The 15,429-nt window shown below is 44.4% G+C and overlaps 1 protein-coding gene across 1 annotated transcript in view; it reads right to left on the bottom strand.

Moving 5' to 3' along the window:
• The window catches only part of EGLN1 (egl-9 family hypoxia inducible factor 1), a 29,715-nt gene extending 18,497 nt beyond the window's left edge, over positions 1-11,218 (bottom strand). Inside the window, exon 1 of the mRNA XM_082215079.1 lies at positions 9,780-11,218. Coding sequence (XP_082071205.1) covers positions 9,780-10,781 — 1,002 coding nt within the window. The 5' untranslated portion in view covers positions 10,782-11,218. The remainder of the gene's footprint in view (positions 1-9,779) is intronic.
• Positions 11,219-15,429: the final 4,211 nt, after the last annotated feature.

Genomic DNA, 15,429 nt, shown 5'->3' with positions numbered 1-15,429 from the left:
ACTGACCGTGTAAGGCAGGGGTCAGCAAACCTTTTCAGCAGGGGGCCAGTCCACCGTCTCTCAGACCTTGTGGTGGGCCGGACTATATTTTGAGGGGGGGGGGATGAACAAATTCCTATGTCCTACAAATAACCCAGAGATGCATTTTAAATAAAAGGACACATTCTACTCATGTAAAAACATGCTGATTCCCCGACCATCCGCGAGCCGGATTTAGAAGGCAATTGGGCTGGATCCAGCCCCCTGGCCTTGGTTTGCCTACCCATGGTGTAAGGGAAAGAACCAGCAAAAATAGTGCCCCCCCTCTTCCTTTAGTAGATGCCTCCACTAAATCAAAAGCACTTCGTGAACTCAAGGATATGCACATATAGTTTATAAGGTCCTGAAAATTAACATCTGCTTAGCACTGTAGACCAATCTGTGCTCTAAGATTACCTATGATCTCTGCATAATAAAGCTGCTGTTTTTTACTGTAGAGAAAACTACCTTCTTTTCACACTGGCAGTTTCATGAGTAGATTTGTCCCCCCATAATGCTACTCCTGTTGGGATCCTGGTTATTTAGGAAAAAAGAACCAACCATGTAGTATTTGTAATTTTTTGTTTCAATTTATACTATTCAGGATCTGTCAACATCACTGGTGAAGGGAAAAGAAAAAATATCAAATGGCAAGTCACTGATTCTAAAATTGGATTTGATAACGGAGTGGACGTTTTGCCCTACCTGTCTATGGAAGTCCACAGAAGCCCCTTTTCATTCAAAAAAGGGTGGCTCCTCAGTTGAGCTAGGAATACTCTGCTCTTTGTAGTTAGGGAACCCCTAAAAGCTTGTGCCACAATAAATCCATCAAGCCTTTATAGTGCCATAATTTTGTCATAATTAAACTGCACAAATACCTTCTAAACTGTAACACAACTGTGGTTTGTATTCAACAAAATCAGAATATATCCACTGAAATAAGGGGATTTAAGTTAGTCACATTCATTGATTTCACTTCGTTTATTCTGAATATGGCTAACAGTGGCTACAACTCTTGAATCTTTTTCAGCACTTTGACAAATATAGGAATCCAGGTCCTGAATGCCCACTGAAGGAGGTTCTCCTACTGTTTCAGTTAAACAGAGAAGTACAGTGGTACCTCAGGTTAAGTACTTAAATTCGTTCCGGAGGTCCGTTCTTAACCTGAAACTGTTCTTAACCTGAAGCACCACTTTAGCTAATGGAGCCTCCTGCTGCTGCCGCGCCGCTGGAGCCCGATTTCTGTTCTCATCCTGAAGCAAAGTTCTTAACCCGAGGTACTATTTCTGGGTTAGCGGAGTCTGTAACCTGAAGCGTATGTAACCTGAGGTACCACTGTATACATTTGGGGGAAGGGGAAACTCACACCTTTATTTGTTGTTTTTTGGCCGGCTTTTTACTAACTAAACATCTGCCAAATATGGGCTATTTCAAATCAACAGTTACCATATAGAAAAGAGCACTAGATTTAGATGGGCACATGCTTAAAGTTTATACAAACTTCAAAGCTGTAAGTCAGCAGTCCATGTTGTATTTATGTTTTCAATACAGTTAATCTTAAATCCTAAAACACTCAGGCTAGATCCCATTTATGGACTCACTGAGGAATGTCAACAAAGGGCATGCAAAACTAATGGAAGACTGGTGGAGCTGAGTGCCCAAGCAGCAATCTCTGTGGCTGAGCATAGTCTAAACACTGCCAACAATTGTCAAGCTTTATCCCACTATACAGCACTGAATCTATACATATGGCTGGTCTCCAAGATTAAATAAGGCTTAAAGCAAGAACAAAAGATGTATCTTTTAGCTGGCAGGCTAACACTATCCTTTTCCTTTAAACCACATTCTCGTATCCCAACTGTTTGAACTTCAGAAAACATTTCTGATTAAAGCCAGGTTAGCAGTGTACAAGCAATACCAAAGCTCCTCTATGGCTTCCTCTGCCAACATTCTTCATTCTTAAGACAGCAACATTCCTTATGTTCCATTTCTGGCTTTTATCAAATCAAGGCTTTGCAATGGAGGCCAATTCCTGCATCCTTTTTAACAAAAAGAGGTTGATAATGAAGCAAATTACTGACAAATAATCACAGGAACTACTTCTTTGCTATTCTTATCATCTATGGTCTGAGAAACAAACATTAATTTTAGGCACCATTGTCATTTTCTAATGTTATATTTATTACGCATTATGTAACTTATGAAGAATTAGTGCACAATTTGGCTGTTTTCCCTTCCATATTTCCTTTTGAATCATGCGTACATTTAGATTTCAAGTCTGCAGATAGAGATGGTACTGTTTTATTTTGTTTATATAAAGTTTCAGATGCTTTACAAATAATAATCTACCGTAATTCTTTTTATAAGAATTACTCAGCACTGTCACTCAATTAGAGTTTCATTTCCAATCTTTCTCTCTCTCAAATAAATATGATTTTACTTTCTGAATGGGAGCCCAAGTTTGAAATGGAATAAGAAACAGTGCTTATATGTCTACATTTTATCAGCAGAGTGGCATAACTTGTTCACAGAACAAGGGATGAAGAGCAGTTGTTCTACAAAGTTCAAACCACCAATGAAGTTCAGTAATACAAAATGATGAAGTGTTCTAGGAAGCAGTGATGTGAGGTGGATTTTTCCCCCCAAGTGCTTTCTTTTTTCTGTGGAAATAAGTTAATTAGTAACAATATTGGATATCAACTGCAAATACAATTAGACAATCTTCACCATTTCCAGGCTGTGGAATCAATATACCATGTAATTATAAATTAATTAATTAATTTTGTATACCATCCTATACCCACAGATCTCAGGGCAGTTCACAACATAAAATCACAATATAGAAAAGAGAAATACATTATAAAAACAAAGATAATAATCCTCCCTTCCACAACATATTTTAAAAGGGCATCAGATGTCAATCAACCAAAGGCCTGGTTAAAGAGGAAGGTTTTCACCTGGTGCCTAAAGGTGTTTAATGAAGGTGCCAGCCTTTTTTGGGCTGTTCTATGGGCTGCTAAAATTTATTAGCATATCAATAGTTTTCATTACCATTGCTTTTTTCTTCTATTTAAAGAACTGCAAGGATGCACATGCCTGGGTATGCATCAACTCTGTGTGGGGTCTGAATAATGAGGCAAATCATAGAGATTTCAGAGGTCTCTTCCCAAGGTGAACTATGTTGTCAATAACCAAACCCCTTGGTCAGACAGAGGGCCCACAAGAATATATGTATTCCAATTAAAAATCTATGTAGTATAATATCCCCCCCACATTTCTAGTCAATTACATGTTGTATATTGATATGAAAAATTAACATGGGTACTTTAAAAAGTTTTGTTTACTAAATGTAAGTAAAATAAGTAAAACCACGCTGAGAAATGTGGGGTGATGCGTGTCTGAGGAGAGTACATTCTCTGTGGCAGCCCTTAAGTTGCAGAATTATCTTCCCACAGAGGTACATCTGGCACATTTATTATACAACATTCATTATAGGCTGAATATACATCTCTCTACTATGGCCTTTGACACCTGAGAGATATTTTTAGGACCCACCCTGTTCTTCTGATTGTAAATTGTCTTATATGATTTACCGTAAATCTTTTTATTTTTACATTGTTGTAATCAGCCCTTCAATCTTATGGTGATGGGAAAGTAAGAAATCAAAATCAAATCAATAGTAGTAGAGGTGGTGGTGGTAGTAGTAGTAGTAGCAGTAGCAGCAGAATATTTTTTTGTGCAACCTCAGCCACTATTTTAGATTAATCCTCACCTCCACAGCCCCAAGTCCACACCTGCAGCAAACTAGTCAACCAATATCAATATCAGTTAACATTTTATTGAGCAAGTTATATGAAGTTTTATTAGCTCAAGCTGTTCTTATCAACTTGTGAGGTTTCTGTTTTGTTTGTTTTTCTTTACAAGGCTAAATGACAACTTCCTTCACAACCAACCAATAGGATTTTAATTTCAATTAACAAGCTTTAGTTAAGATTCCTGCCTTGCAGAGGGTGGACTCAATGACCCTAGGGTCCCTTCCAACTCTAGAATTCTAAGCAACAATAACATATTTAATGATTTTTTAAATTTTAATTTTACAGTGGTGCCTCGCAAGATGAAAAGAATCCGTTCTGTGATTCTCTTCGTCTGGCGGTTTTTTCGTCTTGCGAAGCAAGCCCATTGACAGATTAGCGGATTAGCGCTATTAGCCGCTTATCGGATCAGCTGATAAGCAGCTTAGCGGCTTAGAAAAAGGGGGGGGAGGAAAAAAAATCCACAGGAACTCGCAAGACATTTCCGTCTTGCGAAGCAAGCCCATAGGAAATTCGTTTTGCGAAGCACCTCCAAAACGGAAAACTCTTTTGTCTAGCGAGTTTTCCGTCTTGCGAGGCACCACTGTACTTTGGGGTAAATGTTAACCAACTAGTGGAGAAATGGAGACAATAATGCAAACAAAGCTCTAGTACAAACTGATACTTTCATTGCGCTGAAAGTCAACCACATTTACTAGAATACTAATTAAAGAAAACATGCAGTAATTCAAATTCGACACTGTTCAATATCTGGACCACAGTACTACCCACTGACGTTGCATGCCATGACAATTAAAAGGCTTTCCAGGTCAAAAAAACCCAAAACCTGTGGTCTAACCTCATCAGCAATGGCCTGTTACAGAATTGGGCTCAGAGTAGCCTGCTTGCAAAAAGGTCTTTTAACTTTATTTAAGATTCTGATCTATAACCTAACAAATCAAACTGGGTACAGGAAGACATTTTTTAATTCCTTTCAAGACCATTTAGTTTTATTAGCTTTATACCTATTTAACTAAAACAAGGAGGTGTTTCCTGCGTATATCTAAAACAGAGATTAGGAAGTGACAATAAATGACAGAGTCAACACAATAAAACTGCAAGCTCACAGCAAGATGTGATAAATGCAGGCAGCCACAGTGATCCAGAACAAATAACCCCAGTAGTCGTACAAGGGTAATATTTTGGTTTGGCCCAAGTAAAATGCCTTACATAGCGTCAGATCATTTAGATCAGTATTGTTTACACCACCTTCTCCTACCTGGTGACCTTCAGTTATTTTGGACTACAATTCCAATCAGCACCAGCCAGCACAGTCAATGGACTGGGATAATGGGAGTTATAGTTCAAAACACCTAGAGAGCACCTTGGTTAGAGAAAGCTGGCTTACACTGACTAACAGCAGCTCTTCAGGGTTAAAGGCAGAAGTCTTTTCAAGCCCTAGTTTGAGAAATTGTACCTGGGAACTTCTGCATTCAAAGCATGTGCTTTACCACTGAACTATGTACAGTGGTGCCCCGCAAGACGAAAAACTCGCTAGACGAAAAACTCGCTAGACGAAAGGGTTTTTCAGTTTTGCGTTGCTTCGCTACACAAATTTCCCTATGGGCTTGCTTTTTTCTTAAAGCCGCTTGAAGAGGCGCAGTTGCGACGGACCGTGCTTCGCAAGACGAAAAACATCGCAAGACGAAAAGACTCGCGGAACGAATTATTTTCGTCTTGCGAGGCACCACTGTATTCTCTTGCCCCATATACTAAGCAAACCCAGAATGTGTTGACTTGCCTTCTGTCAGTGCCATGTTCATCTGAACACACAGATTTGTTGCATTGGTCTATTAGACTTGAAAATCTACAACTTCCAAATATCCAAGAGGTGCAGACACTGTTAGGAACAGGATTGGCAACTACAATTTTTGGGCTGAAAACTAAGCCTAACCAAAATGTGGAGCCATGTATAGGACGAAGAGAAATGGTGCTACTGGCAGCTGTTCCAAGTGGAAAAGTCAATGGGTGATAAGTGCCTGAAAGTTTTAAAATGGCTCTTACTGGTTTGTATTCCTTTATTATTTTTAAAAGGACATCTTTATTTCAGTTCCCCAAACACAAATCAGGTATTTGCTCATTATGAATAGCCAAAAACCATTTAAGGGAGGCATAGGCATACTCTGGCCCTCCAGATGTTTAGGACTACAATTCCCATCATCCCTAGCTAACAGGACCAGTGGTCAGGGATGATGGGAATAGTAGTCCCAAACATCTGGAGGGCCGGAGTTTGCCCATGCCTGCTTTAAGGTATCATAATGCTATACAGAAATAATATTGTCAGAGGAAATATTCAAAAATGGAATTTCTGCACGATAGTGTCCTGAAAAGATGTTCACAAGCAGTTAAGCACTGTTGTATTAGAAAAATTTCTAACTGATTTTAAGTTAAAGCTATTTTAATGACCACCTATCTTTTACTAATCCTGGGGCCTGTAAATAGCCACACACCTTCAAAAGAATTTTTTTACTAATACCAGTCTTCTTTGGGGGGTTTTAATTTCATGCTTGACCTATCTGCTTGACATATTTGCTTTGATAGGACTGGTCACTTCTGCGGACTTGTCTGCAAGACTGGACTAACCTATGTCTGAATCTTTTTACATATCCACTGCCCCAATATTAAACATGTTAACACAGGTCTCTCTCATTTGTGACACTAAGCACACTTTTATTAAACCTGTTTAAGATACACCTGTTTCATTTCCCTACAGTACTTTTAAGAAATTATCTGCCTGTCTGCTCCATAAACCTAACATTATATTGCTTGGTATGCCTTTAAAGGAAGTACAGTAAAGTCTGCTTAGTAAGCTGTATTTTTTTTGGCAAACATTTTTGCAGAGGAAGTTTTACACTGTATATGTTAAGCACCTTCTTATCTAGCACTTTGTGGATAGCTACCTCAGCAGCTCCCATGTGCTTAAGCCTGGGTGCTTGTATAGCTCAACTCTCACAATTTAGGAGAGCGCATTAACAGTTCAATCCTATACATGTCTATTCAGAATTAAGTCTCACTGAGTTCAATGGGACTTACTCCCAAGTCACACAATCTGCAACCAGTGTTTAAAACTCCCATTGTTCTAGGCGCATTTTGTGACAGGTAATTTCATTAATGTAAGCAGTTTCTGAGTTCTGGGTGCAGTACAGCACCTAAGATTTCGGATTAAAACTGCAAAGTGGAAGGAAAGGAGGACCTTTTTCTGCCTCTCCACTTCCAGCTACTCTTTGAAGACAGGAGAAGAGGCCCTCTTAAGAATATTAGGGAGGTGTGGAGGAGAAGAACTAGACCATGTGAAAAATGAACACAATATTTTAGCTGCAGTTCATACATTTTCAGCTTTGTATTCTTGTTATAAAAAAGTGTGCCTAGACATTCCGTTGTTGTGCCCATAACTTAGGTTTAATATGCCATTTAGCTTTCGTATTTGTTTCTAACACTGTCTGCAATGTTATTTATTTACTGCTAGCAGCCTGCTAGATATTGTATCAAAATATAAATATAATGTGGTCCCTGTACAGAGATTTATAAGTTAAATTAAAGGGGCAAGTCTATGGCAACTGTCAACAGAATATAGAATCAGCATTTAAACAGATTATGCAGGCCACAAAGGCACTGCTAATCATTTCAGAAGACTAAAGGTGAAACTGTATCAGAATGCTTAGAATAGAGATATTTCAGAATATTGCTTCATTAACTGAAGGGCTCCACAATTCACAACAAGAAATCTGAGATGATCCTTTGCCCTCTACAGCCCCAAGACGTAGTAGGCATACTTGTGACATTGAATGGATTTATAGAGCCTTTCTCTCTTAATGATATTCTGATGATTTAAGAATTTCAGCTCCCTGTAATGTCTAGGTATGCTGCTACCTTATATCACTGTTGCACAATTAGTTTCCACTGATATTTAGTAAAGGTACAATTCTGCTAATTTTCTGTAATTTAATTAAAGCCTAGTATATCATGTTGTCTCATACTGAACATGCAGGTACAACTGTTAAATGACAGTTTTATTTGCATGTTCTTTATAACAGTGGTAGGTGGGATCAGAACATCTTCCTAGATAGTATATATTCTCAAGGTTAAGTTGTGTGTTTTTTTAGTAAACATGAATTCTGATTAAAATGGTTCCCCTTAAAGGGCTTTGCTACATGCTGCTGAGAGAGCAGAACTATCAGGCACATGCACTAGTTTCAGATATCAGTTCTCACCCAACCTTATCATATCGATTACAGGTCAGAAAAAAGCAACTGTGAAGTAGTCCTAGATACTACTGGCAGTTGTACCACCTCCAGCTAGGTTGACAGAACCACAGAAGAGAAGTTTTATTTGATAATATCCAGTCACAATACTGTTTATGTGATGATGTATGATGGTGACAGCACTTATATGAGGAAACACATAGTTCTTAACAATAGCTTTATTTTGTGACTATCTTGATTTTAATTCTTATCACAATACCTAGCTTTAAAAATGAAATATTACTGTGCTAGTAAAATTACATAATCCCTAAACTCCAAAATCCATAGCTGGCCAAGTGTCACAAAACTGCAGTAAGCTTTTGGTTTCTCCAGAATTCACCATCAGGCAAGATGTTATACAACTCAGGGGGTGGGGTCAAGGAAAAACGTTATTTCTTGCCTAATTAAGAATTCGAATCCAAAAGCTTGCCACAATTTTGTGACATTCTGGATAGTCCTCAGAAAGGTACTTGACCAACTGTGGATTTTGGAGTCCCCCCCCCCTTATGGATCAACATGGCTAAGTTTGCTTTTTATGACTACTGTTGGTGCTGAGCACTGAAGTTTTGATGAGTGGAGTTATCGGGGGTAGTGTTACATTATTATAGAGCGCTGAATTGCTCCTGGCATCTGAAACTTTGATTTGATGGCCAACATATCCTATTTTAAATGCTGATAGTGTATAAATATTATCACACCTCTGCCACACATATCTTGATAAATAGGGGGAGAGGCACTGAACCTCCAGGAACATCAACAATGTGCGAGGTTGGTTCATTTCAAAGCTAATTAATCAGAGACACCAAACTGAGGAGATACGCACCCAGTTTTGAACATGGCACAATCAAAACTGATTCAGTAGTGTCACAAATCCAGCAATACGCCACACTACTATATCATCTTTTTGTGACTTATTCTCCTGGACTACTGGACTCTGTGAAACTTTTATCATTTTCAATAGTTTTTAGTGCTTTAAAAAACACCTGACTATAATACCTCCACTTGTTGCAAGGCAGAAGCGAATAGCCTAAAAGTTAGCAGTAGAGCTACCACAGTTAGCAGTCAGGCTCTCAAGCTGACTATAAATACAGTAAGTCTTTGCTGGGACTGATGGACAGAGTGTAGTAGCTCTTTATGAATGGAAGGATCCTACACTACTTCTTCCCTGACCACACCCATCTGATTTGACTAGTAAAGCAGTATCAAGTTACTGTGGTCCCCTTACAATCACAGCTACAAGCCAGTGTAGCACAATCACAACAGTATTAATTATACGCTTAGGGAATCAACGCAGTAATATTATATATTCTCAGCATTCCTCCCTTGTGGACCTGAAAACGTGATATGGATAGGGCTGCTCGAGTTGTAGGCAAAAACAAGTTTTGCCAGCAAATCCAGCTAAGTTTAACATTAACTATGCATTAGGATAGCAACCTTCAAGAATGTGGGAACCCTTTGCTGACTCTAGCCCTCGCCATTGTCACTCACCAACCATTTGAGAATCTTGCCTTTTAAGCTGCTCTGAAACATAATATTCCTGAAAATAAGCGTGACTAGGGAATTCAATAAAGAGGAAGGGGGAGCCATCACCGGCCAGTGAAAGTCGTGAACTTGCCGCAGGTGGAAGGTTTAGAGATGGCGAGAGGGAGGAGGAGGGGGTGTCACTCACTTTCGTCCTGCCGTTGATTTTGTAGTTGCCCAGCTTGCCGTTGCAGTGGCGAATGAGATCGTCCATACTGTTCATGAGCTTCCCGATGGTCATGCAGCCAGGCTCCTTGCCTTCCACCCAGGTGATTTTGTCTCCGCGGATGTCCCGAGAGGAGTCGCTCTTCTGGCTGACCAGCTGCCCGTCCGTGAAGTGCCCGGTGTGGTGCAGGGCGCGCACCTCCTGCTCGATCTGCCCGCCCAGCTCCTTGCCGAGGAATTCGTCCACCACGCAGATGCCGTGCTTGTTCATGCAGGGCACGATGTACTCCAGCGCCAGCCGCTGCGGCACCAGGGACTTCATCTGCCCGTTGGGGCGCAGCGACTCCTCCGCGCTCAAGTTGGACTTATCCCGGTAGAGGAGCGCCGCCTTCCCGGCTCCGGGAGCCGCCGCGGCCGCTTCCTTGCCCTCCTCCCCTTCCTGCCCTCGGCTCTCTGGCGCCACTTTGGCAACGTGGTTGTTCGTTACCGCCGCCGCCGCCTTCTTCTCTTCCGAGGTAGAGTCCGGCTGCGGCTTGGCCGGAAGCGCCGTTACCTTCTTGGGGGCAGCGGCGGCGGCGGCCGCCCGGTCTCCTTCTCCTCCTGCGGAGGGCTGGGGGGAGCGAGCGGGGCCGTGGCCTTGGTGTCGCTCGCCGCCGCCGCCGCTCCGGTGCTGAGCAACGCCCCCTCCAGCCGCCGCCGCCGCCGCGCTGGGCTCGCTCCCCCGGCAGATGAGCTTGTGCTTCTTCCAGTCCTGGCGCTGGTGCTCTTTGCTACAGTAGAAGGAGCTGCGGCAGCGCCCGCAACGCAGCAGGTTTTCCATCTTCCCGCACAGCTCGCAGTACTGCCGGTCCCGCTCGCTGCTGGCGCTGCAGCCGCCGCCGCCGCTACCGACACTGTTACTGTCGCCGCCGCCGCCGCCTTGTCCGGCCCCGCCGCTGTTGCCGTTGCTGCCGCCGCCGCCACTCCCACCGCTGTCATTGGCCATATTGCCGCGTCCCCCTCCTCGGTCGCCCCTGCTTCTCCTCGAGCGGCCTTGGGAAGGAGAAGGAGGCGAGCGGCTCACTTCATCATGGCCGACCCCAGTCAGCGCTGCGGCCCCCGGCTGCCTCGCCCGCCTCCCGCTCCGCTCCTGGTGGGCGGAGGACAGTCAGCCACCAAAGCCCAGCGCCGCCGCCGCCCTCTTGCCCGCCGCCGCCGCCTCCTCCGAGGCTCGCTTCTGTCACCGCCTCATAGCGGCGGCGAGCCTCGGTGGCGGGGCAGGGAAGCAGCCCCTCTCCCGCCGAGACTGCCCGGCCCTTTCCTGCCCGGCCTCAGCCTGCAGCGCTGAGGGGGGGAAAGCCGCCACCGAGTGCCGGCGCGAGCCCCTCGGCCTGCCTGCCTGCGCGCCTGCCTCCTCCTCACTCGCTCGCTCGCTCGCTGTGGCTGGAGTCGAGCGCGGAGGAGGAGGAGTTTGCGCCGCCACTCACGGGCTGCGCTCTGCACGTACGCCACTTCCAGTCAGCCCGCGCGAGAGGGGAGGGGGCCGAGAGGGCTGCCTCGCGCGCGCGCCTGCCTGCCTGCCTCCGAAGCGGGCGGGCGGCTTGGCGGGCGGGGCGACAAAAGTGAAAGGGGGCCGCCACCGCCGCCGCTTCCTCAGCAGAGGTGGGCTGGGAAGGCCTTGCCACGCGCGGTTGGGGTGACCCTCTCTTCCCCTCTTTCTTGTGTGAGGAGGGCCGGGGGAGAGCGGCCACATGGCCGTCGCTCAGAAGGGGTCCTTTCGCTGTTGGGCTGAACGGATCTACTACTTTATAGTTATTTATTCGAAGCTCGAGGTCCACCAGCCAGAGCTAGCTGGAAAACGGGGAGAGGGGAGGAATAAGTACGTTTCGTATTACTCGAGAGCAGTATACGCTGAAGGAGTGAGCTCAAAGTTCTTTCACACGCACAGTGAATCACACCTCAAGCTTTCCTGTTATTCCGGTCTAATTCAACATCCAGAAGACCTGCTCGTTGTTTCTTGTTACCGCAAAGCTTTGGAAGTCTTGCTGATCTACTGCAATGATTCTATGGTTCTAACCCGGCTGGAGAGCTAACAAAAATGCATCCAGAACTACCTTCTGCCAAGAGAACCTGATGCCCTTTGCGCTGCCTCAAGTCTTGCATCAAATGGAGTTTCCTTAATTCCAGAGGTTGGGGGCACACTCCCTGGCACAGATGGGTAAACAGTGTAGTAGCCTTGGTTTTGAAAAGGATGGATCAGCTATACTTACAGAGCAGTCTAATGTATCCATCAGGTGGCATGGCCGCTACCCATCTACCAGTGCAAAAAAGCTGCATCCAAACCCCACTGAGAGGGGTTGAGGCTAGAGAGTGGGGAAGCAGCCCCCAGCAAGCCTGGCTACCATGTGCAAGGGGCCTGGACATACCACCAGGGAGGTGTCCAAGCATTTCAAGCGGATCCATTAGAGCTGGGAGTTGCCTTCCATCCAGAGGGTCCCTTGCCAGCTGTGGTTGGGTTCCACATGAGCTGAGGCAGTCTCGGCCCTGCTGCCATCCTGGGACTTCCCCAGGTTGCAGGTCGCTCTGACAACTCCCACAGTAACTTGCCACATCCAGCATGCCTGGTGTATCAGACACAGAGTTGCTTGCGATGCTGGGGTGCTCACTTTGCAGGGAGGCACATGGTGTTTAACCCCTGAATGCCCACCTTCCATGGACCTGTGTCTTCCTCCACAGAGCTGCTCAGCAAAAGGCCTTATGTTACTGTGCAGCTCTATTGGGACCATTTCTGTTAGCATATGTGCTAGATCAACACATTTGCCATCAGGAAAAGTTGCACTGTGCCATCCCCCAATACCTGTGGCCCCTTCCCTGTCTGACATTGAGTGCCATCGGTCCCTTTTTTTGGCAGGAAGGCAATCGAGGAGCTATGCTGCTCCTGACATCCTGCTCCAACAATGAGGAGGAATGTAAAAGGGAGCCCACTGCCATTTTGCCTACCCCCTGCTTTGAGCCTCCACTCCCCCCCCCCTTTGCCATATACATTTTATCTGTCCTGAATTGTCCAACATACAGCTTCACTGGCTGTCCATGAGTTCTAGTGTTATGAGAGAGGAAAAAGCATATATCCACCTTTTTGGGATGCGGGTGGCGCTGTGGGTTAAACCACAGAGCCTAGGACTTGCCAATCAGAAGGTCGACGGTTCGAATGCCTGTGATGGGGTGAGCTCCCATTGCTCAGTCCCTGCTCCTGCCAACCTAGCAGTTCGAAAGCACGTCAAAGTGCAAGTAGATAAATAGGTACCACTCCGGCGGGAAGGTAAACGGCATTTCCGTGCGCTGCTCTGGTTTGCCAGAAGCAGTTTAGTCATGCTGGCCACATGACCCAGAAGCTGTACGCCGGCTCCCTCAGCCAATAAAGCGAGATGAGCACCGCAACCCCAGAGTTGGCCACAACTGGACCTAATCGTCAGGGGTTCCTTTACCTTTTATCCACCTTTCTACACCATGCATAGTCTTACACACTTCTACATGTCACCTCTTACTCATCTATCCTTTAAACTAAAGAGCCCCAGATGTTGTAACCTATCCTTGTAGGGGAGACACTCTCCCTGGACTCCACTCCCCACCCTTTGTGAGTCCACCTCCTCAAAACTACTCCTCTTCTTCCCCATCATTGCTACCCCTGCTTGCTTGCCAGGCAGAGAGCTAATGAGCAAGCAGGCAGTGGCACCTATTGCTCCTCCTCCTCCTCACCACCACTACCATCAGGGCCTGGGCCAGAGTGACAGACACAAGCAGGTTGCAATGGCTGGAGAGGAAAAGCAGGTGCAGGGGGCTCTTGTTGATGAGCCCCTGCTGGGGTGTGGGTCCTTGGCAAATGCCAAAGTATGCTGACCTTTGATGCCAGTTGTCTCCAGGAAGGGAATGAAAGGAGGGAAAAGGGGAGGAGGGAAAGGTATTGAAAGTTGAGGGTTGTTGTTAGAAGGGAGGGAACAGCTAACTGTGTGTTTTTTGTGCCATGGGAAGAGGTTGCTTTTCAAAAAGGCTACATGCACCTATTTAGAAAAGTGGACAAGACCTTTATCAAAACATTTTTAAGTGTGTATCACAGAGAAATGTACTTTTTGGCATTTGTAGTGTCGATAGGCGCCTGTGATAATCACAAAGCCACCTTATATCCTCCATCAGTACAAATATTATGAATGCTACTAGTGTGGGATCGGGGTCATGCCAGCAACAACAGGTTGTGGCCTGAGTACAGTGGTACCTCGGTTTACGACCCTAATCCATTTCGGAAGTCTATTCTTAAACCAAAACCATTCTTAAATCGAGGAACGCTTTCCCTAATGAGGCCTCCCGCTGCCGGTGCCCTTCCATCGTTCGGATTCTGTTCTTAGACCAAGGTAAAGCTCTCAAACCAAGGCACTATTTCTGGTTTTGTGGAATTTGTAAACCAAATTGTTCTTAAACCGGACTGTTCTTAAACCAAGGTACCACTGTACTGTCAATTTTAAAAGCGAGTTGATTTTAAACCTATTTTCAGTTTTATTGTATGATTGTAAATGTGTGATTCATGAATTATCATCATCAACAACAACATCCATATCTACTCTGAAAAGATGACACTTGAGTCCCCCATAACAAAATAATTATAGGCACAGTGATCTTCACTAGCCATGGGTAATACTATATTGAATAGGCAGTGGGTGTATTAGATATTATATGACTGCTAGATTCTTTTTAAACAACACAATACAAATAAGATACTTTAAAAAAAAAATCTAATTCAGGGGACTACATATCACAGAATGATAATAGGATCCAAAAGCTGAAGACTATATTCAGCAGTAGCCTGTTTTTCAGCATTAAGTAATCATAACATGACCTTCTCACTTTGCATTGTGATGTTTAATACAGTTGCCTCATATGCCATGTTGCTGGCTCACTTTGTGAAAAACAATGTTAAATAATTAATCATTAATCTAAATCTGGTTTCTATCTCTAGTTTCCTCCTAAACTATAGTGATTGTTGCCCTGATAAGGGTTTTCATTTCTGTTTCTATTGTTGAGTGAATTACTGACAATAAAGGGCTAAAAGTACTGAGCTCTGATACCTTCCCTCTCCCCAGGCCACATCCCTTAGTAGCCATGCTTTGAACCCTCATTGAGTATATTTGTCTGGCTGGAATGTGCCCTTGAACTCTGGTAATACTTCTTGTTTGCTTGGATGGAGAATACAGAGAAGTCTGTGAAGCTGCATAGAAACTCGCCTACTGTACAAAGATAAAATTCACCTTTGATTTTGGTTCCACCCACTACCAGCATGAGGAAAGTTGCTGTGAGGGGAATATGGAGGTAGCAGAATAGGTGCTAACTCCTCAGAACTGTCTTTTGGCCTAGGTGTGAAGAAGAAGGGCTGGATTTTGTATGCACTCGCACTTCGGTGTCATTAGCACATCTCCTGGTACCTAGTATCTTTAGAAAACATCCCAGAATTCACTGTAGGTTAGTTGGAATGTGTGCAGAGGAGGTCTGGGGATTAAAAGATAAATCATTAAGAATAAACCTTTCAACATATTTCCACAGCATTCTGCATGTTGGAGTTGCTCGCTTCGGGGAACTGTGACACAGAGTCTTTCAAAACACAGCCT

The sequence above is a fragment of the Podarcis vaucheri genome (assembly GCF_965113315.1).
Source record: "Podarcis vaucheri genome assembly, chromosome: 3".
NCBI lineage: Eukaryota > Metazoa > Chordata > Lepidosauria > Squamata > Lacertidae > Podarcis > Podarcis vaucheri.
The sequence above is the reverse complement of the archived record's forward strand: the minus strand, read 5'-3'. Positions and strand labels throughout refer to the sequence as shown.